Source organism: Phalacrocorax carbo, chromosome 10 (genome assembly GCF_963921805.1).
Source record: "Phalacrocorax carbo chromosome 10, bPhaCar2.1, whole genome shotgun sequence".
NCBI lineage: Eukaryota > Metazoa > Chordata > Aves > Suliformes > Phalacrocoracidae > Phalacrocorax > Phalacrocorax carbo.
The window spans coordinates 16,966,336-16,991,515 of NC_087522.1; the positions used below are offsets into that span (position 1 = coordinate 16,966,336).

The 25,180-nt window shown below is 55.9% G+C and overlaps 1 protein-coding gene across 1 annotated transcript; it reads right to left on the bottom strand.

Moving 5' to 3' along the window:
- Positions 1–24,527, bottom strand: CLCN7 (chloride voltage-gated channel 7). The gene is made up of 25 exons (XM_064462036.1): positions 24,321–24,527; positions 13,705–13,776; positions 12,406–12,477; positions 12,100–12,165; positions 11,371–11,503; positions 10,910–11,019; positions 10,062–10,142; positions 9,555–9,617; positions 8,885–8,968; positions 8,628–8,721; positions 8,152–8,216; positions 7,562–7,678; positions 7,166–7,220; positions 6,552–6,612; positions 5,606–5,744; positions 5,241–5,334; positions 3,745–3,914; positions 3,363–3,414; positions 2,913–3,040; positions 2,632–2,717; positions 2,238–2,370; positions 2,061–2,120; positions 1,539–1,715; positions 1,351–1,431; positions 1–1,231 (listed from the first exon to the last, which is right to left on the bottom strand). Exons 1-25 carry the CDS (start codon positions 24,459–24,461, stop codon positions 1,145–1,147), a joined length of 2,421 nt encoding a protein of 806 aa, XP_064318106.1. The 5' UTR covers positions 24,462–24,527; the 3' UTR covers positions 1–1,144.
- Between the last annotated feature and the right edge of the window lie 653 nt (positions 24,528–25,180).

Genomic DNA, 25,180 nt, shown 5'->3' on the forward strand with positions numbered 1-25,180 from the left:
TAAAAGTACAAACAGGCTTTATTTAAGCACAGTATCCCACAGTCAAAAGCCCCCCAGGCCCCAGGATGGCCCTGCCCAAGCAAGGAGGGGGCAGCACTGGGCCCATGGCTCTAGGCCAGGGCAGGGGGCAATGCCTAGGTGAGGGGCAAGGACAGTGGGAGATGGGGTAGCTGAGGTACCAGGGCTGGAGCCTTCCTCATCACCCAGGGGAGAGCAGGCTCTGCTCCTTCCCCCAGGCCAGATCGAGGGCTGGTAGTAGTTTTTGGCGTGCGTGGCAGGGCCCAGGCTGCTGGAAAGGGCCAGAACAAGCTGCAGCACGTGCAGCAATACACCCAAGGGTTGCTCTGGACCCCAGCATGGGCTGAGGGGAAAGGCAGCAGCAGCAGTGGGAAGAAGGCAGGAGTGGCAGAGGGGCACACACTGGGAACTGCAGGACCAACACTGCACCAGAGCAGGCAGTTCTCCCCTCCCCATCCCTGCCCTGAACCGCAGGGGTGTCTCCTCACACACATGTTGGGGTCAGAGTGGCCAAGGTAGCCAAGAAAGAGCGAGAGGCGGCAGCTGCTGAACCACGGGAGCCCTTTTATTGCACAGCTGAGCAGGGCACAGCCCCCTCCTCTGGCCAGAGATGCAGGCGCCTGTCCCAGGGCTCAACCCAACCCAGCCAGCAGGAGGACAGGGCCCTGGGAGCAGGAGGGAGCCCCACCATCTTCCTCTGCTCCCCACAGGCCCTGCAGCAGAGGCCAGGGCAGGCTAGGTGCTAGACTGCCCAGGCTGGGTGGATGAGATGATGGAGGCCACGTACCATGGCAGGGGGACTGGGCCCAGCTTAGCAGGGCACTTCTACTGCCCCTGGCACACTCCAGCCTTTACCCAACCCTCAGGAAGAGCTTACACCAGAAGCTAACGGAGCCAAGGGTGCATTTGGATCCGTTGGGGAAGCAGAGAAAGGGGTGAGAAGAGGAGGCAGTAGACGTGGGAGGACAGCGATGGGCAGGATAGCCAGGGCAGCACAGCCGTGTCAGTGCTCTGGGCACTGTCATGCCTGCACAGGCTGGCCCAGTCCTCTCCCCGCCTCCCACAAAAGGGGTTCCCTGGCTCCAAGGGGTCAGAGCACATGTCCACTGGGCAGCACCACCTGGCATCATGTCTGTGCCAGTGAGAGCTCCTCCAGGCCTTCCTTCCCCAGCCGGTACCTGGCGAGGTCCTTGCGGGTGACCATTCCCACCACCTGCCGAGAAAGGGACAGGGTACAGCTCCATGCTGCCACACAGAGCCTGGGGACAAGGGCAGCATGTACCCCCACCCTGAGGAGCCCAGGCTGCCTGAACACCACGACCTGGGACTCACCTCATTGCGATTGTCCACAACCACCAAGTGCCGTAGCCCCAGGGCTCGGAAAAGCTTGAACACCCGTGGCAGAGATGCCTCCTGCAAGGCAGAGTGGGGCTGCGTGGGCTGCGGCATCCCCAGCCAGCACCCATTGCCCACCCATGACCCTCGAGTTGCTAGGGTGCAGAGGGGTCCCTGGCTGTTACCTGAGGTACAGTGTAGGGTGAGGGATTCATGAACTCGCTAAGGTCAATCATGCACTCGCGCTCATCCTGGGAGACGTGGATGGACTGGATGGGGGGGAAGCGGGGGTAGGCATCCCTGAAATCCTTCAGCTTCAGCCGCCGCTGCACCAGGCTCAGGTTGGCCCTTTCCACAAAAACCTTGGGAAGAGAGAGGCCATTGGTAACCATCATGCAGCACTGACAGGCACCAGGGCCAGGGCAACACATAAGGGCAGGGAGGAAAGAGAGCAGGAGCATGGGGCAGATGGACCACCTGTAGAAGAACAGGCTGTTTCCCACTCAATTGGGGTTCATGAACCCAGTGGGATGCAGGATGATGCTGGGGTAACCCCAGCACAGCACGGCAGACCCCACTGTCTCTTCAAGTGCCAAGTGAAGGCCTCTCCACCAGCTCTTCCCAAGTAAGGTAGGCACCAAGGGGCCTGAGGCAGCAGTGGGACGGGGACACTGGGGCTCTGACACAGGCCAAAGAGCATCACCCACCTTGTGTTTCAGCAGGACAATGAGCTGGGAACGCAGAATCAAACCCCGCAGTCCTGCCACCTGCAACAGAGCACCACATATGAGATAGGGGTGGCACGGACAAGGGTCCCATGCCACAGCCAGCCCTCACATGGCTCACCCCCAGCTGCACCCCCTCACAAGTGGCACCCTGCCCACCTGCGTGGCATCAGGGTTGCTCTCCACCACTGGGAAACCATTGTGGTTGGAAGAGGTGTCACTGAGGATGTCCACAACTGTGCCCACTCGCTCAATCCTCCGCAGGCAGGTGACAGGAGTGCTCATGACCTCCCTGCAGGGAAGGCTCAGGGTGAAACACCCCTACAGCAGCAAGTCCCAAATTCCACCCCCCTCCCCCTATGCTTACCTCCTCCATCCCCATAACCTGCCCAGGACACAGGGAGGGAACGTACCATGGCACTGCTCCCCACTGGGGAAGAGGCTGGGCTGGCGGCACTGGGGATGAAATGTCTCCACCCCCATTTCCAGCTCAGGCCAACAGTGTTCAAAAGCTGCTGCTCCAGGAGTGATGAGCATCTCCCAGCCCACCTACCTGGCTGTGAGGGAGTGGGATGTTACTGGGGCCTCCCAGTGCAGGAACGGCACGCTCTGCAACTGAATGTGCATGTCATAGAGTCCCTGCAACAAGAACCAAGCTGTCAGGAAAAGTCTGGCAAGATGCTGACAGGTACAGCCTTATAGGAGCTCCCTCCAAAAGGGAGCATATGCTTGTCCTGGACCCCTGCAGCTCCCCTGCAGTTTTCCAGCACTCCCAACCCCAAGCCATAGCCTCTTGCCAGGTCCCAGGCTCCCAGTGAGCACACCAGCCCTCACCTCCACAAAGTAGTCTCCCACAATCTTTGCTGTCATCAGCACCAGCATGATGGGGAAACCATAGGTGACATTGCCCGTCGCCTCCATCATGATGACCGTGAGACTCAGCGTCATCCGCACTATCCCACCTGTGAGAGGTACCCAAGGGGTTTGGGGGTTTAGGGGAGCAGGGGAACATAGGGCGAGGGGATCACAAAGCACCCGAGGCCCTTCAGTCTCTGCATGGTGATCCAGGACTGCCTGCACAAGCAGAGGTACCTTGGACAAGTCCAAACCTTGCTAGTGCCTCAGCACTGCCTGTGCTTGGCAGGGTTATTAGGAAGCTGACAGCCAGGCTGGGCTTCAGCTGCAGAAGAAGCTGCGCCAGGGAAGCATGGACCACTTTTTCCCATGCCACTTTCAGCCCAACATGAGCAGGAGGTGGCCAAGACTGTGCAGTGGGGAACTCACCCAGCTGTGCAGCAGCTCCCATCAGGGCGTACTTCCCAGGGTCAGCCCAGATCTGAGCACAGGAGAGAGAAGGGGCTGAGTCAGCTGCTGGTTCCAGGGCATCCAGAGATAAAGAGTACTATGGCCCCCAAAACCCCCCTCCAAAGTGGGGAGGAGTGCCTGAGGCCACCTGCACAGCCCAGCTGCCATCAGGGCTCCGTTGGGACATGGGAAAGCCCAGATCCAGCTTGGGAAGACATCAAGTGAGGAGTCAACCCATTCCACACCTTTCCAGACTGTTGTGCCGGGCTCTTAGCCAGCTCCATGCCTGCCCAGCAGTGAGGGAGGAGGGCTGGGTGCCACATGTCCTTCTGCCCAGTCCTCCTTCCCACTGAGCACTCACCGAGCCTTTGGTCAGGTAGGACAGGGAGATGCCGAAGAGCCTCCCCCAGGCAGCACCAATCAGCAGCGAGGGGATGAAGACCCCCGCAGACACTGTGAGGCCATAGGTCCAGCAGGCCAGGAAGAAATACATCAGTGTGAACATGCCCAGTGTCATGGGGTTATAGGAACCTGAGACAGATAGAGAACGGAGAGTCAGTCCTGGTCCCACAGCCCAAAGGACACCACAGTGGGCTGCGACCGTGGGAGAACAGACAGCAGCAGCCCCATGACACACTCTCAGCAGTGAAATCCCCTCTCATCAGATGCATCTTCCTCCCTGGCACCACAAGCCCTTCAAACCATCTCTTTAGGGGTTGTTTCTGCCCACTCAAGGGCCCTGCCAGTCAGACAGTGCCATACCAAGCCCACCCATCCCACTGAGTCTAGCATGTACCTTTCCTCCATCTTGCAACCCACGATGACCCATCCCCTCCTAGTCCTGCAGTTCCCAGCCTCCCACGAGGCAGTGTGACGAAATTCAAAGCCCCAAGGGACTGCCAGTGCTGGAGGATGAGGTCAGGAGGACAGAGGTGTTGGTTAGCTGGCATGGGTCGTACTGCCAGCTTTTGGATCAACTCAGCAGAGTAGGTCCTGCAAACCCCCTCCCATACCGCAGCTGCAACAGCTGCTCTGGCCAGTCCCAAGCTGCCCCACGGCACATGTTGTGCCATCAGAGTGAGACCCTGCTGTCCCAAGGACTCAGTCTACTGCTATCTTAGGATTGCCAAGCAGCTCAGTCTAGTTTAAATGAGTACTTTGCAACCTCTCCTTCACAGAGAGGTCAATGGACCGAAACCCTGAGCCACAGAGAACCCAGCACTGCAGGTAACAGCCCTGAGACACAGGACGTTTGGCTTCAGGTGGCCAAGCTGAACTCTCTGGGCTAAGCATCTAGAAATTTGGGGCTGTCTGCTCCCTGCCCACAAAACTCAGACCAGCAGAGGGCATGCTGTCATTACACTAGGTCCAAGGGAAATGGGAGCTGGAACCTGGGAGCGAAATTGCACTTCTCAAGCAAATCCACCTCCACAACATGCCCAGAAGGTAAAGTCATTCTGGGGCAAGAGGCCCTGCTAATTAAGAAAATAGCCAGGGACATTTCCAGGATGGACTTCAGACAGTCAGCAAGGGTCAGACACGCTCCCACGCAACTCAGAAGCAACAGCTTGCAAACATGAACAAACAAAACCAGGTCCTTGGCCACAGGCTCCTGAGACCACAGCACTTTGGCTGAGCTCATAGGCACCACCAGGCACAGCATCCATTCCACCTCCTTCCACCACTGCAGGAAAGGACCAGGCACTGTGCTTTGCTGGATCCCATCATGCCCTCTTGGGGCCACTCTAATCATCCCCTGCCTTGTCCCATGAGTGGCCAGGGAACAGATCAGCCACCTCACACAAGCCCAGTGCTGCTCTGCTCATGTTCAAGGACCCACTTGCCGGGTGCACAGACCTGGAGGGTCATGGAAGAGGCTGACAACGCTCTTCTCGGGTGTGTTGAAGAAGGCAGTGGCCATGGAGTTATACTCTCCATCGGCACAGAAAAGCTGAGGGGGAAGAAAAGAGTGAGTTAGAAATAGTAGATCCAGGCTGCCCTGTGGCAGGGAAGGCTGCCAGGCTCAGTGGTACGTGTGCTGGTGCGGAGGCAGCTGTGGGAAGCAAGCACACCAACACCGTGCTTGGGTCTCCAGCTCTGCCTGCACCGGAGGGCATTGACTGTGAGGTCCAGTGCCACAAAAACCCAGCAGGGCCTCATCTTCCTGCTTAGCCCTCAGCCTCTGCCCAGGCTCAGGGTGGCCATTCTCCAGCACCTCCTACCTGCAGGGGATATGCCACCGTGCTCCCCTGGATGGGCTGGCAGTCTCTCGAGCAGTAAATCATGACAAACCCCACAGTTGCTGTCACTGCTGCCACCAGCATGGCCTCGACCACCTGGAGGCAGGGCCGGTGGATGTACCTGACAAGGGAGTGGAGAAATGAGTGGTACCCAGGGGTGCAGGCAGGATCACCTGCAGCCTGGCTTGGCTTATCACATCAGGCATACAGACAGGCTGGTTGGCTCTGCTCCCTTCCCAGACCCTGCCAGGCTGTCCAGCACTCTGTGCCCTGGTGAAGCTGTCCTGGGAACCCAGGGCAGGAGGCCATTGGAAAAAGCAGCTTTGCCCAGCCAGCTCCAGCAGACCTGCCTGCCTCCCCTCTACAGAGCCAGGCACAGCTCCCATAAAGGCTGGCATGACCTGGGTTGGGGGACAGTGCAGAGACAAGCCCAGAAAGCTGCGGCCCGTGAAGGCCCAAGAGGAGTGATGCCCTGGAAGCTGCTGCAGGCCCCTCCCTGCTCCAAGGCCACAGGTCATCCATCCCCCCCTGAGGCCATGAGGCTAGTTCTGGTGTTTGGAAAGCTGGTGACAAGTATTGGCTGCGCCAGACTGGGCTCAGATGGCTTTAGCAGCTCTCTCTGATCTGTCATTGCTCTCAGAAGCACGTAACAGTCAGGTCTGCACAATGTTCGCACCTCTTCAGGCCCTCAAGTCACTGAAGGGAACTACTTAGCAGGCTCAGAGCAATGGCAGGATGCTGTGGGTCACAGCCTCGACCACAGGCAGTGAGAAGCCTGTGGCGTCTTTGCCCCCCAGCTCCCAGGGGCTGCTGTTCCTCACGTTAAGTGTGAGATTAGTCTTGCTTTGGCTGGGAACATTGCTTTGAGGGAGTTCAGAAGGTGCCAGCCAACCCATGTCAATCACTTTAGTTATCCATGAGCTCTTACCTGATCCTGAACATGGTTAACCAGTAATTGAGGGCATTGAACAGGGCCCCAAGAATCCCGCCTGTGAATGCAGAAGAGAAAAACCTCAGCACACAAGGCCCAGGCTCTCCTATGGCTGTCCAGGACACAAGGAACCTGAGAAGCTCAGGAAGACATCAACAACCCATCTGCTGTGACCAGTGACCCTGGGACACATGGATGCTGTCCCTGCGGAGACAGCCAGGACCCAACACCAAGAGGAGCCTGGCACCAGCAGCAGGGTGGCTTGGGGCGAGTGTCACAGCGCTGGCACTAGGCAGGCAAGGGACAGGCCAACTCCGTGGGGATAAGGGCAGCTCCTTTGAAAGCAAGGGGCTGCCCACGACTACGATGCGCTGACCCCACTCAGCAACTTTGCTGTATGTGGATTAAAGTGGCTTGCCTTTGCTACAAGGGTAATGGTTGAGCCAGGATCCAGCTCTCACCCCCATGTAAGCCCCACAAGCAGCTTTTGCTCCAGAGTTTAATGGATTTCCCATTCCCCAGGAAACTGGATCCCAAAGCTCTTTAGACTCAGGCAGAGAACATAGGAAATTATTCAGACTGACCAAACTGAAAGAGCAGCACTCTCTTACCAACCACTCCCATAAAGATGAAGATAGGAATTTCCTGGATTGTGTATCCCATTTTCTGCAAGCGAGAAAGAAACAAGTTTCAGATCCCCATGCCCATCTGTAGCCCCACAGCTGGTTACTGTCTGCTGGGACAGCACAAGCCTGCGCTGGCAAGCACCTTCCAGAGCTACCCCAAAGTCTCCCCTGGACATCCCACAGCCCCCAGACCCAGCAGTGGCTGCAGAAAAGCCTTCTGCTGGGGTTGGTAGAGCCAGGATCTGGCAGATCCCATAACCTGCTAGGGCAGAGCCTCCCTCAGCCCCCGGGTGATATTTTAAGACAGTCTGGTGGCCCCAAGCTGCCATGGGCTGCTTCTAACCCCCTCAGAGCCCTACGTGCAGAATATCCATGCCATACCTCGTTATCAAACCTGCCGAAGTTGATGAGCCCAGGGCTGGAGAGATCCCAAGCATTGCCATGGTAAACGCTCAGGACAGAGTTCAGAGTGAATGTAGAGATCATGGAGGCAAAGAACTGAAAGGATATGTAGCCTAGAGGCACTGCCAGATGCCTCCAGCCCCGCTCCCTTACCATGTGCCCCAGCACTACCCCGAACCACCCCCTGCCCTGAGGCCCTTGGATAGGGCTTGGTACCCATAGTGTGGTAGGGACAAGAGGCCACACTCCCTGTAGCGGCCCTTGGGCAGCTTACACTAACCGGGGCTTGCTCCTCTTTTTGCCTCTTGGTTGCCCTGGGGCACAGCCCAAGGCACCTCTCTTAGAGAGGAGTTGGCAGCAAGATGGAGCTCACCCAGGTCCAAATGCAGCCACTGAGGACCAGGGCACAGAAGGGGAGATGGGATGCTGCTCCTTGGAATGTGTTACACACGGCTGCCCGCTGGGGCAGGGATGGCAGAAGGCCTGGGGCTGAGGGGCATTGGGAAAAGGCAATGCCTTACACAGGAGCTGGCAGCCCTCAATTTACTGCCCCTGCTTTCAGTACTTACTATTCTCCACGTAAGGAACTGGTTCCAGAAGGAAGCTCCTTCCTCCAAGCTGAAAAGGACACCCCCTGCAAATGCAAGACACAATCACCTTCACAAGGCGTGCATGCCACAGACTCACAGCACCAGCCAAGGCACCCAAATTCATCCCAGCCCACATGCCCCGCACCACCCCAGACCTCACAGGCTCCAGCAAAGGGACCAGCAAGCCCACCAAGCCATCAGTGATTGAAGTGAAGCCCCTCCATTGCCCTCCTCCATCCCAACATTTGGGATCCAAGACAGATCAAGCCCCTTTCTCTCTTCCTGAGACCTGTGTGGCATGGCGGGACAGCTTGGAGCACGGCTGTGCACATTGCCAGAGGGCTCTTGAAGTGCCCTAGGCAGATCCCGGCAGCTGCCTCCATGTAAGTGGGAGCAACTTCCTGATGAGATCCAAGTACAGGCACCGCTCAGCATCAGAGAGCCAAGACACGTACCCACGGGGGCACCAAATGCAGCTGAGACGCCAGCAGCAGCTCCAGCCGAAACAAAGTCCCTCTTTTCTGTGTCTCTGCGAAAATACTCGAAGATCTGAAACACCAAAGCAAATGCACGTTTAGGGCTGGGCACAGGCATAAGTTTAGGGAAGATACAGGGTTTGCCATATATGACCCCAAGCCATGAGCATGACCCTGAGGAACAGCTTGGTTTGGGCACAGGAGGGGCACATGCAGCACAGCCCCTCAACACCAACCTTGAAGTCTCGCTTTAAAGACGTGGATCTTCCCTGGGAGATCCCAGCAGCAATCACTGCTCCAGAGTGAATCATGGGTCCTTCCTACTGACAGGAGAGCAGAGTCAGATCGGTGGAGGAAGAACCCCAGGGACAGTCAGGGATGGTTGAATGCTGCTCATCACATCACAGCCCTGAAGTAGCTGGCCTGAAGGATTTCCCTCTAAGAAATACAGACCTCACCATTTTTCCCCCTTACATCCTCATTCTAGCAAGTGGATCCCACGGCCACCTCCTGTTCCTGCCAGCACTCCCTCCAGCCAAGGGGAAGTCAGGCTTCCCTTGCTTGCCTTCAATCCCAGCAAGCTAGAAAGGTCCCAACAGGGAACCCAGGTTGCCACCATCTAACATTTGCAGGGACAGCCACTAATGGATGTAGGCTGCTGCTCTCCTGCCCTCAGCTGAGCCATACACAGGTTGGTTCAGTGGTGCTGCATGCCCCAGGGGCTCCTGAAATCTGGCCACACTGCAGTCACCTTGGCCAGTGGACCAGGGAATAAAACTGGGAAGTCACTGCAGGGCCCCCAGCACCCCGTTTCCAGTGCAGGGCCAGTGATAGGCTGTGGCACATGTGCCAGCAGTGGACAACAATATGCCAGCAGTGTGTCAGAGAGCACTTTGTGCACGTCACCTTCCCAACAGCCAGGCCACCAACCACCGAGAGGATGACACCGCAGACTTTGATCACCAGGGTCTGCAAAACAGAGATGACAGGCAGAGCACATCACACAGCTGCCACAAAGAACACAACTGCAGCAGCCACAGGGGACACAGACCCAGCCAGCTGCAGGGGCAGGAGCCAGTGACCCTGGTGAACTTGTGATTCTCAGTGCCCGCAGTGTGGCAGTGGGGTTGGCCAACTTCCTCCTTGGCCAGAGCAAAGAAATGACCCAAAGCTGCTGTTCCCAGTGCCATCTGCTGATTTCAGGGCATGAGGTTTAACTGCCTGACACTGGGGGGAACAGCTACAGAGCCAGGCAGCACAGCAGGGCTGCTGGGAGCTCATGCCAGCTCCTTGTCTGCCACAGCAGCGCAGGCAGGGACCACCTCATGAGGACACAGCACACCCAGGCCAGCCTGGCAGAGGGGGCCCCATCATGGGCAGAAGGCACACAAACCACCACCTCCCACTTCCTACCTTGAGGCGGACAACGTGCGGGATCTTCACACCGTTGAGATAGCATTTGATCTGGGGAATGCCACTGCCGGCTGCAACAGGCTGTGGGTATCAGGGAGAGCATGAGTGGCTGCCAAGATGGGGACACACTGGCCACCTTATTCCTGTCTCTCAGCACAGGGCACACCAAGCACACCCTCAGGGAGGCTCAGAGATGAGGCCAAAGCCTATCAACAGGCTCTGGAGATGGACTTGAGGGTGGCACCCACTGGCCCTAAGGGCAAATGTGCCAGGGAGAAGGAGCTGGCTGGCTTCTTGGGGGACACTAGGGCGTTCCCACCACCATGTCATGGCGAGAGGTCCAGTGCTGCAGAAGGCTTACATTTACTGGCCAGGGAGAGCAAGAGAAAAGCCACAAGGAAGACGTTACTGACTCAGAGTGGCCTGTAAAGAACCGTTGCCCCGTCCCAGCCACAACCAGCCCCAGTCTCTAGCTTGTCCTCTGAGCATGTCCCCAAGGCAGCCAACCAGTCCACTCTCTGCCAGTACTCATGTACACCCAATGCAGAGAGGCCGAGCCAGGGCCAAGGCTTGCGAGAGCTACCCCTGCACCCAAAGCTGGAGCACACCCTCTGCCTCAGGCTACCAGCAAAGGGCAACATGTCCCATGAGTCAGACAACCCTGGAAAAACACAAAAGCACAGCTGGAGCTAACACCGAGGAACTGGGGCTACTAAGAGCCAATCTGGCAGAAATACATCTGCTATTACACAAATCTGCATGTTTTCTGGAGACTTGCTTCCCCCATGTAAAGAGCCAAGGCAGGAGGCACAGGGATACCTCGACCCAGACCAGTTCCAAACTCTTACCTCTATGAAAGCAACGATCACAGAGCCCACCATCACCACGCTGGCATTCAGGGTGGCCCAGAGTAACAGGGAGAAAGACAGGCCTCCTTTCTCCGTGAACTTGTCGATATCTGGGGAAGCAGCTCAAGGAAAGCCTAGTATCAGTTGGGTTCCATCCCTCCCATTGTGATAACACGTCACTAAAATGCTTCTTGGGCTGTAGCAGTGCAGCAGGTCCTGTGCACTTAGGGCAGCCAGGGCGGGCTGCTGTGAGGAGCCTCCTCCATTATGGCAGTGCCCAGCCACAGCTCAGCCCCACAGAGGAGCTGGGCACTCAGCAGCACCTCGGGCAGCAGAGTCTGTGCCACCAAACCCAGATGAGGAAGCACTGCCCTCTCCCCCAGCACCCCTCCCACGGCTACCAGGAGCAGACACCCTGCAGCTCCCAGCTGGCAGGCAGCAACAGCTCCATGAGAGGATACTGCCCTTCACTACCCGGTACTTCAGCCCAGCCAGCTTCTCCACCACGATGTCGATGAAGCAGGCAACGAGGCCGGTGAGGATGCCGATCATGGCACAGATGACCCAGCGCTTGATCTCTACTGTCCGGAAAGCCTGAGGGACAAGACAGCCATCAGACCCTGCTGCTGCCTAGCCAGGCCCTCACCAGCATTGGCGGGACTCCAACCCACCTGGGCACCTTCCCCAACACAACCCTGAGCTGCCCAGGGAAAGCTGATGCTCGCTGACCCAGGATTGCAAAGCCTGGCCACAATTTACTTATTTTACACCAGTGCCCTTGTCCCTCTGTGGGATCCCTACCAGCAGACATACATTTCCAGCTTGCCTGCCTCCATGAGGTCCCTCCTGTTGGGCTTCTTGCTGCACCACTGACTCCCAAAGGCCCCATGGCACATGCTTCTCACAGCTCCAGAAGTCCCTCTGCCCTGTGCTGCCCAACACCACCACCATGTTTCACCCAGGCTAGCTCCCATTCGAACCATCGTATGCTGGGTCCTGCTCCTGAGGTTTTATGGCTCATTACAAGCTGGTCAGTGCCCATAAAAACCCACCCCAGCTCAAGACCTGCTTTGAGCACGACCTGCCCTTGGGTGGAGAAGCCCCTCAGCAGCCAGGCAAGGGGAGGAATGGATTCCCTGAGCCATCCTGGCGGCAGGGACAGTGGGCAACGGGATTGCGGTGAGACTCACTGCGTGGTTTATCCTCCTCTCCTCCTCCAGGAATAGCTGGTTTTCACTGTTGTCGTAGTCCAGGCTCTAGTTCAGGAAAGGGAGATGCCGTTACCATCTAGCACAGGGGAAGAGACACCCATGCTGGAGAGGGCTGACCTCAGATCCTCACTTCTGCCCCTCTGCATCCCTGTATCTTTTTCCTCCCTCAATCCTGCTCCTTCCTTGCTGAAATCCCTCTAGCTGGGCAGCTAGAAGCCCTCACCCCAGGTACTTCACCCAATGCATCCCAGAGGGCAAAGCTAAGGGAGGGAGACAGGCGCTCACCTCATACTTGAGTGACAGGAGCTTCTCATTGTGGGGGATCTCATTGGGATGCTGCCGAGGGAGCTCCGTCTCCTGCGGGATGCAATGCACAGGTTACGAGGGGCAGGTCCAAGTCCAGCCCTCCTGTCTGCCACATAATTACTGGTTTAATGCTGGTTTTCATGCTCAGGAGTAGCAGGGAGGACTGCAGAGACCCAGGCCCTAGTGCAAGCTGTCCAGCAGGCCAGGATCTAGGATGATTTTCCACCAGTTGGTGGATATATGGGATTTAAGGCAGCTGAAACAGGCTGTCAGGGGTGCACCATCACCCACTGCCTCTCTACCCCTGGGTAGGACATTTCCCCACAGGCAGATGGAGCATTTGCCCAGCTGGGTACCATGCCACCATGTTGATCTGGTGCTGCCTCTGAACAGCTCTGTGCTCCAGAGGACAGCAACCTTTCACCTCAGCAGGAAATTCCTTCAGCCGAAAGCAAGGAACTATTTCAAGCAGGCCCACAACTTTGGGCAGAAACCAAATTCTGGTTCCCAAACACCTTTGACCATATAAGTTTTTCCCAGCTCCAAATTAGGGCATTTTTTGAGGATGCCAGAAGGGCCCCTGGAACACTGGCACCCTGCATCACAGCTGTGTCCAAAGCCAGCCCAGCCTTTCCTCCAAGGTGTTGGATTAAGACATATTTCTTCACATTTAAGAATTCCACAAGAAATGTTTAGCAAAAGTCTTCTTCCCATTTGCTCTTCCTACAGCTCCAGAGCTGACGCAGGAGAATCTGCGGAAGAAAAACTTCTCAGGTGTGCATGGAAGGGGAATAACTTGAAACTTGAGAGTTTTCGCAAGATGCTTCATCTGCCGTTAACCCTGTCCCCAGGGCCAAGGTACCTTCCCAGCTTCTGTCCCACTACAGATCCCCTCCCTTGCCTTCACACTCAACTGGGCAGCAGGCAAGAGAAGCGGCTTGGAGCTCTCGTGACAAGAAAGAAATCTCTTCCCATGCCACTAGATTCCACATTTGCTCCCGTAGGAGGAAGATTCCTGTGCCAGTGAGCTGGTGCTGGCACTCAGAGAGGTGCTGGGGACCATGATGTCCTTGGGCCAGTGCTGCAGCTAAGAGGAAGCAGCAACAGACAAGGCAGAGGGGCAGCCAGCTGCCCACACCACGAAGGTCACCCAACCCAGGAGGAAGTGCTAGAGCCCTCATGGGACAAGCAGGATGTGGGGGGGGGACGGGACAAAAACAGCTGTTAGTAGAAGGGAAGTGGTCTCAGTAATGGTGGACCCCTTTCTGTGCCACTCACCAGCTCACGGATGTCCTCGTTGAGGTCCACATTGCTCAGCTGTCCAATGCGCAGGAAGGAGGAAGGAGTGAGCTGCGGAGAGAAGGGAAAATGAGGTCAAGTCCCAAACGTGCTGCAAGCCTTGGCAGAAGGAAGGAGTAAGCACATGGGTGCGCATGCTCTGTGCCTCTCGCCGAGCTCTGCCTGCCTGCCCACTGCCAGAGCCCCCCAAAGTGCAGCACTCACAGAGGACTGCTCTTGGAGGACACACCGGGGATGTGGGACCCACAACTCTAGAGGGAGCAGTCTGCTGGGGTTTGGGCAAGCTGCTGCAACATGTTAGCTGGCAGAGCCGGCTTGCCCTAGGGAAGGTGCCAGCCAGCAGCAGCTCAAGACTGGTAGCCGGCAGCCCCAAGAGCTCGCGAGAGTCACTGACAGCCTCCAGCCAAGGAGTGTGGCACCCTGACACAGCAACCGTGCAGCCAACAAACCCGTGCTGAGCGGCACGTTCCACATTCCCCTGGAGCTGCGAGGTACAGACCCCCTGAACAGAAAGTGCCATCTCCACGATCACAAGCACACCAAGACCTGCAGGGCCATTCCTCAGCTTGCACACCCAGCCAGCGATAAGGGAAGGCTGAGGGCAGGCCATCCGCTCCATGGAGCGGTTTCCAGCCAGGGAGATGAGCACATCAGTACGTTCATCCCCCTCTGAGCACCCAGAACCAGAGTGGAGGCTGGGCCAGCTGCCAGCCAGCACACACAGGAGGAAGCAGGGCTTGTTGCTCCCACACAGCCTCAGAGACACCAGTGCCTCTCCAAGCCAGACCCAGCAAAATGCTGGGAAGGAGCATTCGCATCTCCTTCTGGGGAAGCAGGTTCTCCTTTTGCTGGTGACCGGGTTTCTAACTGGCAGCACCATTGTGTAACACAGGAGTTTTTGCACTATTTGGGCCACTTCTTGTCTCCTGGCCAATGCAGGCAAGGGCTTGGGCTGCAGCTGAGCCAGCCTCCAGCTGGGCAGTGCTGCAAGGGGACCCAGCAGAAGCAGGCAAGCTGCCATCACCCCTCTGCCGTTGTGAAACACAGGAACGCACAAGGGTGTGAACAGCACTGTCACTAAGTACAGCCCAAACACCATTAAGATCTTCCCCTCTAGAGCCTCACTCCTCCCCAGCTGCCAGGCTAAAGGACTGGAGAATATAAGAGGGATGGCGAGCAACAGCAGGGCCCTGGCACATCAGCAAGCCAACAGATCCCAGATCAAGCCTCTGCTGCTTTAATCCCCACAGATCCTGTCTGGAACATGCAGGCCAGAGCAGCTGGGAGCCACGCATGTCACTGCACACAAAGAATATTGCGTTGTGTTTGCAGCCTGACCTATTTTCCCATTTCTCCATTTGTTCCACGTTCTCATTCACTCCCTGACCTGCAGGTGGGTTTTGCTCCAGCTTCTCAAACCCTCTTTGGTAACCTTTCATCCCCAAAAGTCTGAGCCATTGCAGGCAGGGGCGTCCCCAGTACAGGAGTCGCACATTTGTGGATCTGCCCATAGGAGGGGGCTCCAGGGAGTGTTTTTTGGACACAGGTTTACCAAAACCAGCCTGGTTCTGGTCTGTGATGGCTCCACAATCCCCCTGGCAAGGAGCCAGGTGGACTTTCCTGGCAGTCAGAGCAGACCACCGTGGGCTCCTACAAGCCAGGCATACCCAAAACTGTCACCTCCCCAGGGGGGATACATGTAGGAACTTACACAGAATCACAAGCTGGAGGCAGGAACTACCTGTTTCAGCACCCACTGGTGCCCAGCCATGCTGGATGCCCCAGCCAGGCCCCTGCTGACCTGGGGAGAAGGGAAGGACGGGGTCCTCACCCTGAAACCCTGGGAGGGATAAAGCTGAGACCTTGCAAGGGAACTCTCCTCCACTTGGCTTCAGGAAGCAAAAAATTTTAAGGTTCCTACTAGATGCCACATGTCCAGGGTAAGAACAAGGCAATGAGATGGAAACTGTCACTGGTGCCACGTCCCCCACTCACACCTGGGCTCAGACCTGATATAGGACCAGCCCTTCAGGGAAATCCTCCTTCTGTTGGTCATGGAGGTGCACAGGAAGACCAAATGGGGACAAACCGGTGACACATCCCACCTACACTCACTCCCTATGGAGCAAGGGGCCACAGCACGGCAGCTTCACTCCCAGTGGAGTAGGTGGCAGCAGGACCCAAGCAGAGATGGAGGGAAAGGAGCTGCAGCTGGACCTGAAGCCAACAACTTTGGGATTTCTTGCTTTCTGTGGTGACAAATGTTCTGTAGCTGACTCCCAGGATGTGAAACAGAAAAGCAATCACCTCAAGTGTATGTGTACGAATACACGCAGTCTAGGAAAATACCCACTCAGAAGGGTATGACATCATAGGATTAACTGAAACATCGTGGGACAACTCAAATGACTGGGGGATCGCAATGGACAGTTACAGGCTCTTTCGTAAGGACAGGCAGGGTAGAAGAGGTGGAGGAGTTGCACTCTACATTAAGGAAAACCTCAAATGTATTAAGTTCAACTATGGTGATTGCGACTGCTCTGGGTTAAAGTCAAAGGGGCCGTCTCCAAGCAGGACCTCACAGTGGGCATCTGCTATCAACCTCCTAACCACGATGACAATGTCAATGAAGCGATACTTGGGGCACTAAAGCAAGCTTCTGGCCAACAGAACCTGGTCCTTATGAGTGACTTCAACTACCCAGACACCTGCTGGAACAACAATACGGCAGCTCGCATGTCATCCACCAAGTTCCTGGAATGCGTAGAGGACTCTTTCCTGATACAAATGTTAGATGTGCCAACCAGGAATGAGGCACTGCTGGACTTGCTATTCACAAACCAAGAAAGCCTGCTTTGTAATATCTGGGTTAGTGATAGCCTTGGCTGCAGTGATCGCAATATTGTGGAGCTCGGGATCCTGCTGGATGTGCTGAAGGTCAGCTCTAAGACAAGGGTTCTGGATTTTAGAAGAGCAAACTTCAGTTCACTCAGGCCTCAGCTGGGAGGGATTCAATGGGAAGCTTCCATGAAAGATAAAGGAGCTAGTGTGTGCTGGGAGTTCTTCAAGAACTCTCTGTTGGAAGCACAAAGCCAGTTTATCCCCTACAAAGGAAAAGGAAGTAAGCAGAGCAAGAGGCCCCCTTGGCTCAACCATGACCTCCTGGGTCTACTCAAATGCAAAAGGGAAGCATACCAGAGATGGAGGAGTGGAGGATTATCTGTCGAGAGCTACAAGGGCATTGCCAGAGCGTGCAGAGATGCAGTTAGAAAAGCAAAAGCCCAGCTTGAATTGAAACTGGCTGTAGATGTCAAAAATAACAAGAAAGGTTTCTTCAGGTATGTCAGCCACAAGCAGAAAAAGAAGGGAAACATAGGCCCACTGTTAAACAGAATAGGAGAGTCAATCACCAATGATGCCAAAAAGGCAGAAGTCCTCGACGCTTTTTTCACCTCTGTCTTTACCAGCACTGTCGGGTCCCAGGCTTTGGGAACGAAATTGCCGATTGATCCAAACACCAACCCACCATCAGTGAAGGAAGAGTTAGTACATGAATTATTACAGGAACTTCACCCCTACAAATCGATGGTCCCTGACACCATCCACCCGAGGCTGACATCATTGCAAGGCCACTCTCCATAACCTTTGAGAAGTCATGGAGCACGGGGGATGTCCCAGAGGACTGGAGGAAGGCAAATGTTACCCCTATCTACAAGAAAGGCCCAAGGGAGGATCTGGGTAACTATAGGCCCATCAGCCTTACTTCAATCCCTGGGAAACTTATGGAACGAATCCTCCTGAGGACCATCACAAGTCAAATGAAGCACATGATTGGGAAAACCCAATATGGCTTCACTAAGCATAGATCGTGCTTGACAAACCTGGTGGCCTTCTATGACAAAGTGACTTGCCTGGTTGACATGGGGAAGGCAGTGGACATCGTCTACCTGGACTTCTCCAAGGCCCACAGCCTCCTCCTGAAGAAATTGATGTGTTATGGCCTAGGCAAGTGGTCTGTGCAGTGGGTGGAGAATTGGCTAACAGGCCGCACCCAAAGGGTGGTAAATACCTCTTTTTCAAAGTGGCAACCTGTCACAAGTGGAGTCCCCCAGGGATCGATATTGGGCCCAATATTGATCACTGGGGGACTCCAATGTTATTCAACATCTTTACAAGTAATCTGGATATCGGGACCAAGTGTAGCCTGACGAAGTTTACAGATGACACCAAGCTGAGTGGGGAAGTAGACACTTCAGAAGGGAGAGCTGCTCTGCAGGAAAATCTGGATAGGCTGGAAGAGTGGGCCAGCAAGAACCTTATGAAGTTCAACAGGGAAAAGTGTAGTCATGCACCTGGGAAAACATAATACAGGAGTGCAGCACAGACTGGGATCCACCTGGCTGGAGAGCAGCTCTGTGGAAAGGGACCTGGAGGTCCTGGTGGACAGGAAGCTCAACAGGAACAAACAGTGTGCTGCTGCAGCCAAAAAGCCCAATAGGATGCTGGGTTGCATCAAAAAGGGCATCACCAGCAGAGATAAAGAAGTCATTATCCCGCTCTACTCAGCGCTTGTCAGGCCACACCTGGAGTACTGGGTACAGTTCTGGTCCCCGCTTTACAAAAAAGATGTAGACAGGCTGGAAGGGGTCCAGAGAAGGGCCACCAAGATGATCAAAGGACTGGGAAGCTTGCCATACAAGGACAGGCTGGGAGAACTGGGGTTGTTCAGCCTTGAGAAAAGGAGGTTTAGAGGGGATCTCATCACCATGTACCAGTACTTAAGGGGTAGCTACAAAGATGGAGACTCCCTTTTTACAAGGAGTCACATGGAGAGGACAAGGGGGAATGGACACAAGTTGCTCTTGGGGAGATTCTGATTGAACACTAGAGGAAAATTTTTCACAGTAAAGACAGTCATCCATTGGAATAATCTCCCCAGGGAAGTGGTTGACTCAGCCACATCGGACACTTTCAAGAATCGTCTGGACAGGGTGCTGGGCCATCTTGTCTAGACTCTGCTCTTCCTAGAAAGGTTGGACTAGATGATCCCTGAGGTCCCTTCCAACCTGTGATTCTGTGTGATTCTGTGATTCAGTGAACTTTGTTAGACAAGCAGCATGTTTTTAATATGTGCCCCCCTCCCCCTAAGCCTGGGCACTCCTCCAGCATCCAGACAGGCTGAGTCACTCTGGAGTAGCTATCCGAGGCTGCTCCTGTCTTGCCTGGCATGGGGACCACATGCCAGGAGGACAGGAAAAAGCTACTTCTATCAGCACCTGACTGTTATAAGAGGGACAGAGGAGATTCAGGCATCCAGGAGCCAAGACAGAAGGCTATTTGTGCATGGCTCGAAGATTCATTGAGCACATGGACGGCTCAACCCTCCTTTGGTTGTTTTTCAAACTCAGGCCAAGACAGCTGCTGATCCTGGGTACATATGATGTTGGTGTGACCACAGTATGATTTTCTCCACATAACAACACACACTGTGGCCAAAATCCAGAGGACCCAACAGCTCTCCTGCCCCAGGAGAGACTCTCAGGCCAGCTGAGCCTGCCTCCGACAGCAGCAGCACCCAGCCCTCAGCACTTGCACTGTTTAGGTGGTAAAGCTAATTCCTTACCCATTCTGAGCTCTGCAGAAAGATGCCTGGAGCCTTCATCTGGACCAGTACTGCTTAACACCTTTGTTAGCAGGGTAGTTGGTACACTGGCAGGCAGGGCTGCTCCTCAGAGGAACCTCACCAGGCTGCATGGAAGCCCCCAAAGTTCAACAGAGGTAAATACAAAGCCCTGCACCTAACATGGACATGCCCCAATGGTTAGAAAGCAGCTTTGCTGAAAAAGTCCTGCAGCAAGCTGGTGGATAAGTTGAAGAGGAGCGAGCAGCCCACAGCTACAGTAGAGGCAGTCAGCTAGCTCCTGGGTTGTGCAAGACCACAGCCAGGAGGTCTGGGGAAGGGATCCCACACCTCTGCTTAGCACCTGCCAGAGCATGCCTGGGACCCAATTTGGGCTCCCCAGGGACCAGAAAGGCACTGAGACACAGGAGTGAGTCTGGCAAGACAGCCAGGGACTGGAGCATGCGGTAAGACATATGAGGAGAAGCTGGGGCTTCTCAGGGATTTCTTGCCATCTCCGGCCACCTAACAAGAGGTTACAGAGAAGATGGAGCCAGACCTTTCTTGAAGCTTTGCATTGATATGACAAGAAGCAGTGGACAAACTGCAGCAAGGGCACTTCTGCTTAGATATCAGAGACAAACATTCCCTCCGAGGGTGGTGACACACTGAACCTGGGGATGGGCCCTGAGCGACCTGGTCTAACATATCTGCTGCTCTTAGCAGGGGTGGGGCTAGAGACCTCCCAAGGCCCCTTCTCCCTTTATCACCTGCCACCCACTCCAGCACCACCCAAGATGGGCGAGAGCAAACTCAGGATCAATCTCAACAAGAAAAAAAGTCTGGCAGAAGGTCTCAGCGACCACCTTCTACTCAGGCCCCAAGAGGACTACCTCCAAAGTCAGGCAGCAGCAGCCTAATGCAGATCCTGGCACCAGCCTGGAGCATCACAGGTCAGGGTGGGAGGCAGCAGCACTGCTACCAGCATCCCAGTTTGGCAAAGGTGACAAGAAGCCACACAGCTATATGTGATGCTAGAGCAGCATTTTACCTCCGAGCAGAGCAGTCAAAGAACAATCCTTGTTTGTGAATAGCAGAACAACTTCAGTCAAGACTAAAACACCACAGAACAAACACAGGCTGCATGCACAGCGACCTGGCCATGCCTCCCAAAAGTCACTCTGAAGAACCATAAATAGGAACTCTGCTCCACAACTGACTTCCACAGGGACAAGCCAGCAAGGCTGCTCCATGCAGGACATCACCCACCCCCACCAACCACCACCTGGTGTTAAGACACCCCCCCTATACACTGTCCCTTATCACCATCCTGCTGCTCACTAACGAACTGGAAGCACATGGCTTTCTGTTATCAATGAGATAAAGTGTGGTGCAGACCACATCAGGAGCACACAGCAGTATTGCAGAAGCAGTGGGAGGGAAAGAAGAGGATTTCCAGCACCCAGGGCCCTCCTGGCCCCAGCGCACTCTGCCGAGGAGTTCCTGGTACCTGCTTAGGTGGGTAGGACACCCCCAGACTACAAGGCTGTGTCAGCAGGCATGGCTCACTAGCCTGGGAAGCCCCATCACCAGCTACAGCAGCGTATGGTGCAGATGAGCCACAAGGCTTTGGAAATCCCCCTCCTCTGACACACAACTACAGCTGCAACGGGCTTCAAACCAACACAGCCATCATCCCCGAAATAAACCACACCAGGAGAGAATGAGGCTCCTCATCTCCAGGCCCATAAGGGCACAGAAAATGTCTGGACTACCCCATGGCATCACTACTCGGATGCAATTTTGCTTCTGACCTCCCGCTGCCACTCCAGGGCAGAGCTGCTTCTTGCCCCTCACTTGCACAAGGCTGGGAGATGTCGTTATTGTCCTGGATCACCTGCCTTTCTCCAAGCACCTTGTCCCACATGTCCCCTGTGCAGAGGAGCAATGCAAGGTTAAAGCACTACAGCAGTCCCTGACCATGTGAGCACCCAGCAGAAGGGACTGGACTTGCTAAAACCCCTCTGCCTGGGGAAGCTCCTGCCACCACCCAAGGGCAGCAGCTTTCCAGGGAGGTCAGCTCCAGGCTCCTGGCACTGGGCAGGCGGCAGTGGGCAAGCAGGGTCAGGCAGCCCCTCTGCCAGAACCCAAGGGACACGCAACCTGCAGCCCATCTGCCAGGAATCAGGGCTCACCCAGCAGACTTCTCTTTTTCTCCCCTCCCCCTCCCCCTCCCCCCCAGATTTTCCAATTACAGCAAGCACAGCAGACCTCCAGCATTGCCAGCCGGCCACACAAAGGCTGCATTTTGCACCCTGTTACTTGAAGTTAAAGAAAACAAGACCAACAATATCTAGAGAGGCAGAATAAACACACAGGAGTTAAGAAGAACAAGCCACCCAGCAGCAGCATCCTGGTCCATATTTTGGTGACCCCCTGCCCACACCCCCTGTTCCAGGCACCCACTGGAGCAGGAGCATTATACCAAACCCAAAGTCAAGGCATTTTAGCACAAACACAGAGCATATCTTCAACGGGTAGTGAAGGAGAAGTGTTCTTTTTCAAAAAATGCCTAATGATGGAAATTGGCTGCTCTTACTAAAATTGTCTACCCACTCTTCAGCCCAAGAACTGACACACACAGCTCTAGAATGTGGGAAAAGGGCAGCCCATGGCAGGTGTGATGCTCAGACATACCGGCAGCCTCTTGCTTCCTGATATACTTGAGGCACTAGAGGGTCCTGGTGAAAGGATGAAGGCTCAGTCAGCTCCAGAGCAGTGCTGAGCTAGCCCCAAAACCAGAGTAGACCTCAAGGACAGCCCTGTAGCAGCCCCTCTACAGTCACAGGCATGTTTATCCAGCCCCTCCTTACCTCCCACCCACAACTGCTCAGTCTGTCCCTCACAGCAACCAGATGGAGAACTACAGACCCATGGTTCCTTTTGTCACTTTAAGATCACTTTCATTTCCATTAAATAAGCACATAAGAAAGAGAAGACACTCTGCTGGGGACATATTTATTGTATTACCATAACTCAAGTTTAAGTCTCCCATGAGCTAAGCAACTCCAGTTTCCCTTAATTTCTCTGCCAAAGCTGTCCTGCCTTCCCACTTCAATTTATACGACCATGCGGCACCTAGGTCAAAGGACCATCCAAGGGAGAGAAGCATCTGCCCTATACCAATAGGCAACCTCAGTGCCACAGTGACAACTCAGCTGACACTGCCAGAGGCATGTGTGGACTGGGAAGCCATGGGTTTGGAGCTCCGGCAAGGTACTCACTCTCCTCTTTTGCTAAGGAAAATACCATGTAGCACCTTGTCACCAGCTGGGGCCTGAGCCACCTGCACTGCAAAGGGACACAGTGACAATAAAGCATATCAGCAGGGTTGATTACCACTGACCAGCCCTGCTGTAGAGGGAGCTCAGCCATTTCTTCTGAGCCACAAGGGAAACCCATTCCTAACTGACCCACGGCCACAAGATCTGGTTAATCCCTATTTTAACACTCTTCAGACCTGCAGAATTCACCACATGGTCTTTAAAGACAACCCATGCTGTAAATTAATGGGGCCCTGTTGTACTGGCTGGGAAAATTATTTTTATTTTCACACCAGAACAGCTGCATAGGAACAGGCAACTCCTTCCAGCTGCCATGCCCTGCTCCCACAGTGTCACACTAGGCACTTCCAGCCTAACAAACCCTGCATTTCCCTCTAATTAGCCTGCTGTTCTGACTTGCACAGAAGCAGGGCAGCACAGAATCATGCTTGGCAAGACATTCCTGCTAACAGCTGCCAAAGGCTGGCCCCACTCCTCCTCCTCCTCCTCCTCCTCCAAGCTCAGGTTTCCCAGGAAACTCTTCATAGGAAATTCAAGGACATCACCCGGAGGCAGCTCCTCTCCCACCCAGTGCTGGCACGGAAGCGCCCCAAGGACCCAGCCTGACGTCCTACCAAGACCACAGCCCTCACCCAGCACAGCCCACGCAACCACAGCTTTGCTCTATAACAGGGACGGAGTGTGTCAGCCAGAGTCACAGTGTGCTTCATGTGGAGGAGAGACTGCTAGGCAGATGGCCTGAGTAGAAGCCTCCAGCTACAATGGTGAGAAGTTTCTCTTCAATTAATTAACCAAAATTTATTTGCAAGAAGGAATTAGCCTCCCTGCATTTGTGATAGGTCCCACCCTAGACTTGTTTTTGCCAGCACAGTTCCGTACGTACTGCACAACGTCCACCACCACGCCAGCATTAGATGCTCTTGTGTTTGAGCCCAACACATTGCCCCGGGCATCAGCAGTGTGCCAGGCAACAGGCTCTCTCACAGAGCAGTATTTTCAGTAGAAACAAAGAGGGCAGCCCCAGCAGGCAGGAGCAGGCCCCAGCTCAGCACAAGGTCCTGCTGACAGGGACCAGGCTGCTGGGCTGTGCCCACAGCTGAGGAGTGGGCAGGAGCCAAGCCTGCAGAGCTGCAACAGGGTCCCGGCTGGGCACTGGCATCACTACATGCAGGCACCTCGTGATGGGAGCCTACCCTGCTGTAGGGCAGGCGCCGGACGGTGAGTCAGCCCCCATGCTCAGCTTTTTCTCCACAAGTGACCTGAAGGCCCCATGGCCCGGCTCCCTCCCAGCTTCTCTTCGCACCAGGCCCTGCCAGGTTCTGCTTTACCGGGCTCCCCGGCTTGGTGGGAGCCCAGAGGGGGCCCGAGCTTCCCCCGGAGCAGAGCTCCGGCGCCCCGCAGCTTCCTGCCGGCAACCCCCGCCCAGCCCCGCGGCAACGGACACGGTGAAACACTACAGGGGAGGGGGACGCAGACACGGCCCCAGCCCCCTCCAGCGGCGGCTGGTGCAGGGGGGTCCGGGAAGGGGCAGACCCTACCCCCGTGTGGCGGTACCCCCGCGTCAGTGTCAGTACCCACCTGCCGGTAGCGGTACCCCGTACCTGTGCCGCTATCCCTGTGCCGGTACCTACCTGCCGGGCGCCGCCCGCCGCCCCGGGGCCGGTGCCGTTGAGCAGCGGGGTGGTTTCGCCCGCGCGCTCGTCGTCTTCGCCGTCGTCGTCGTCGTCGCGGTCACGGCCGGACCAAGACACCTTCTTGGCGACGTTGGCCATGCGGGGCGGCAGCAGCGCACACCTCCACCAGCCCCTGCCTCACTGGCCAGTCATGTGACCACCGGGCCACCGCCATCACGTGAGCGCTACGGCGGCCGTCGGGGGCAGTGGGGCCCCGGGGCACCATGGGAGTTGTAGTCCCGCACGTAGCCCTCCGCGCCCCGTCCCCGGGGACGGGACCGGACGCCGGGTCCCGCCGGTCCCGCAGACGCCTCCGGGGACGGGGCCTGATGCCAGCGTGACAGCGGTGACGGCAGCCCGGGAGGCCGCAGGCCTGCGGCAAGGCCTTGCGCCATGCCAGGCCCAGGCACACCCTCTGGGGACCGCGGGGTTGGGGAGCAGTCAGTGCCAATGCTGCTCCCGCTCTCCAGGCAGAGAATTTCGCAGGGCAACCGTTTGGGGGAGCTTTGCATGAGCCCCCCTCGGAGCAGCACAGTTCAGCCCAAAGCTCGGCACCCTCTGAGGAGACCCTCCAGCCAGGGGCCATGCATGCAGGATCAATGTCACCTGCTACGGCACCTCTGGCTCACTCCAGGTCATGGGCTTTTCCGTGCTACAGCTTTCCCCGGGTGTGACTCAGTGGCAGGCATCAGCAGTAGCAGGGGACAGGCAGCAAGCACCCGCACGTGACCCAGCCCAGGCCCCCTGCTGCCTGTGCTGAGCAGCTCCTGTCTGGCTGCGAGTGGCACTAAGCATTACAATGAAGAGCAAGCCCAGAA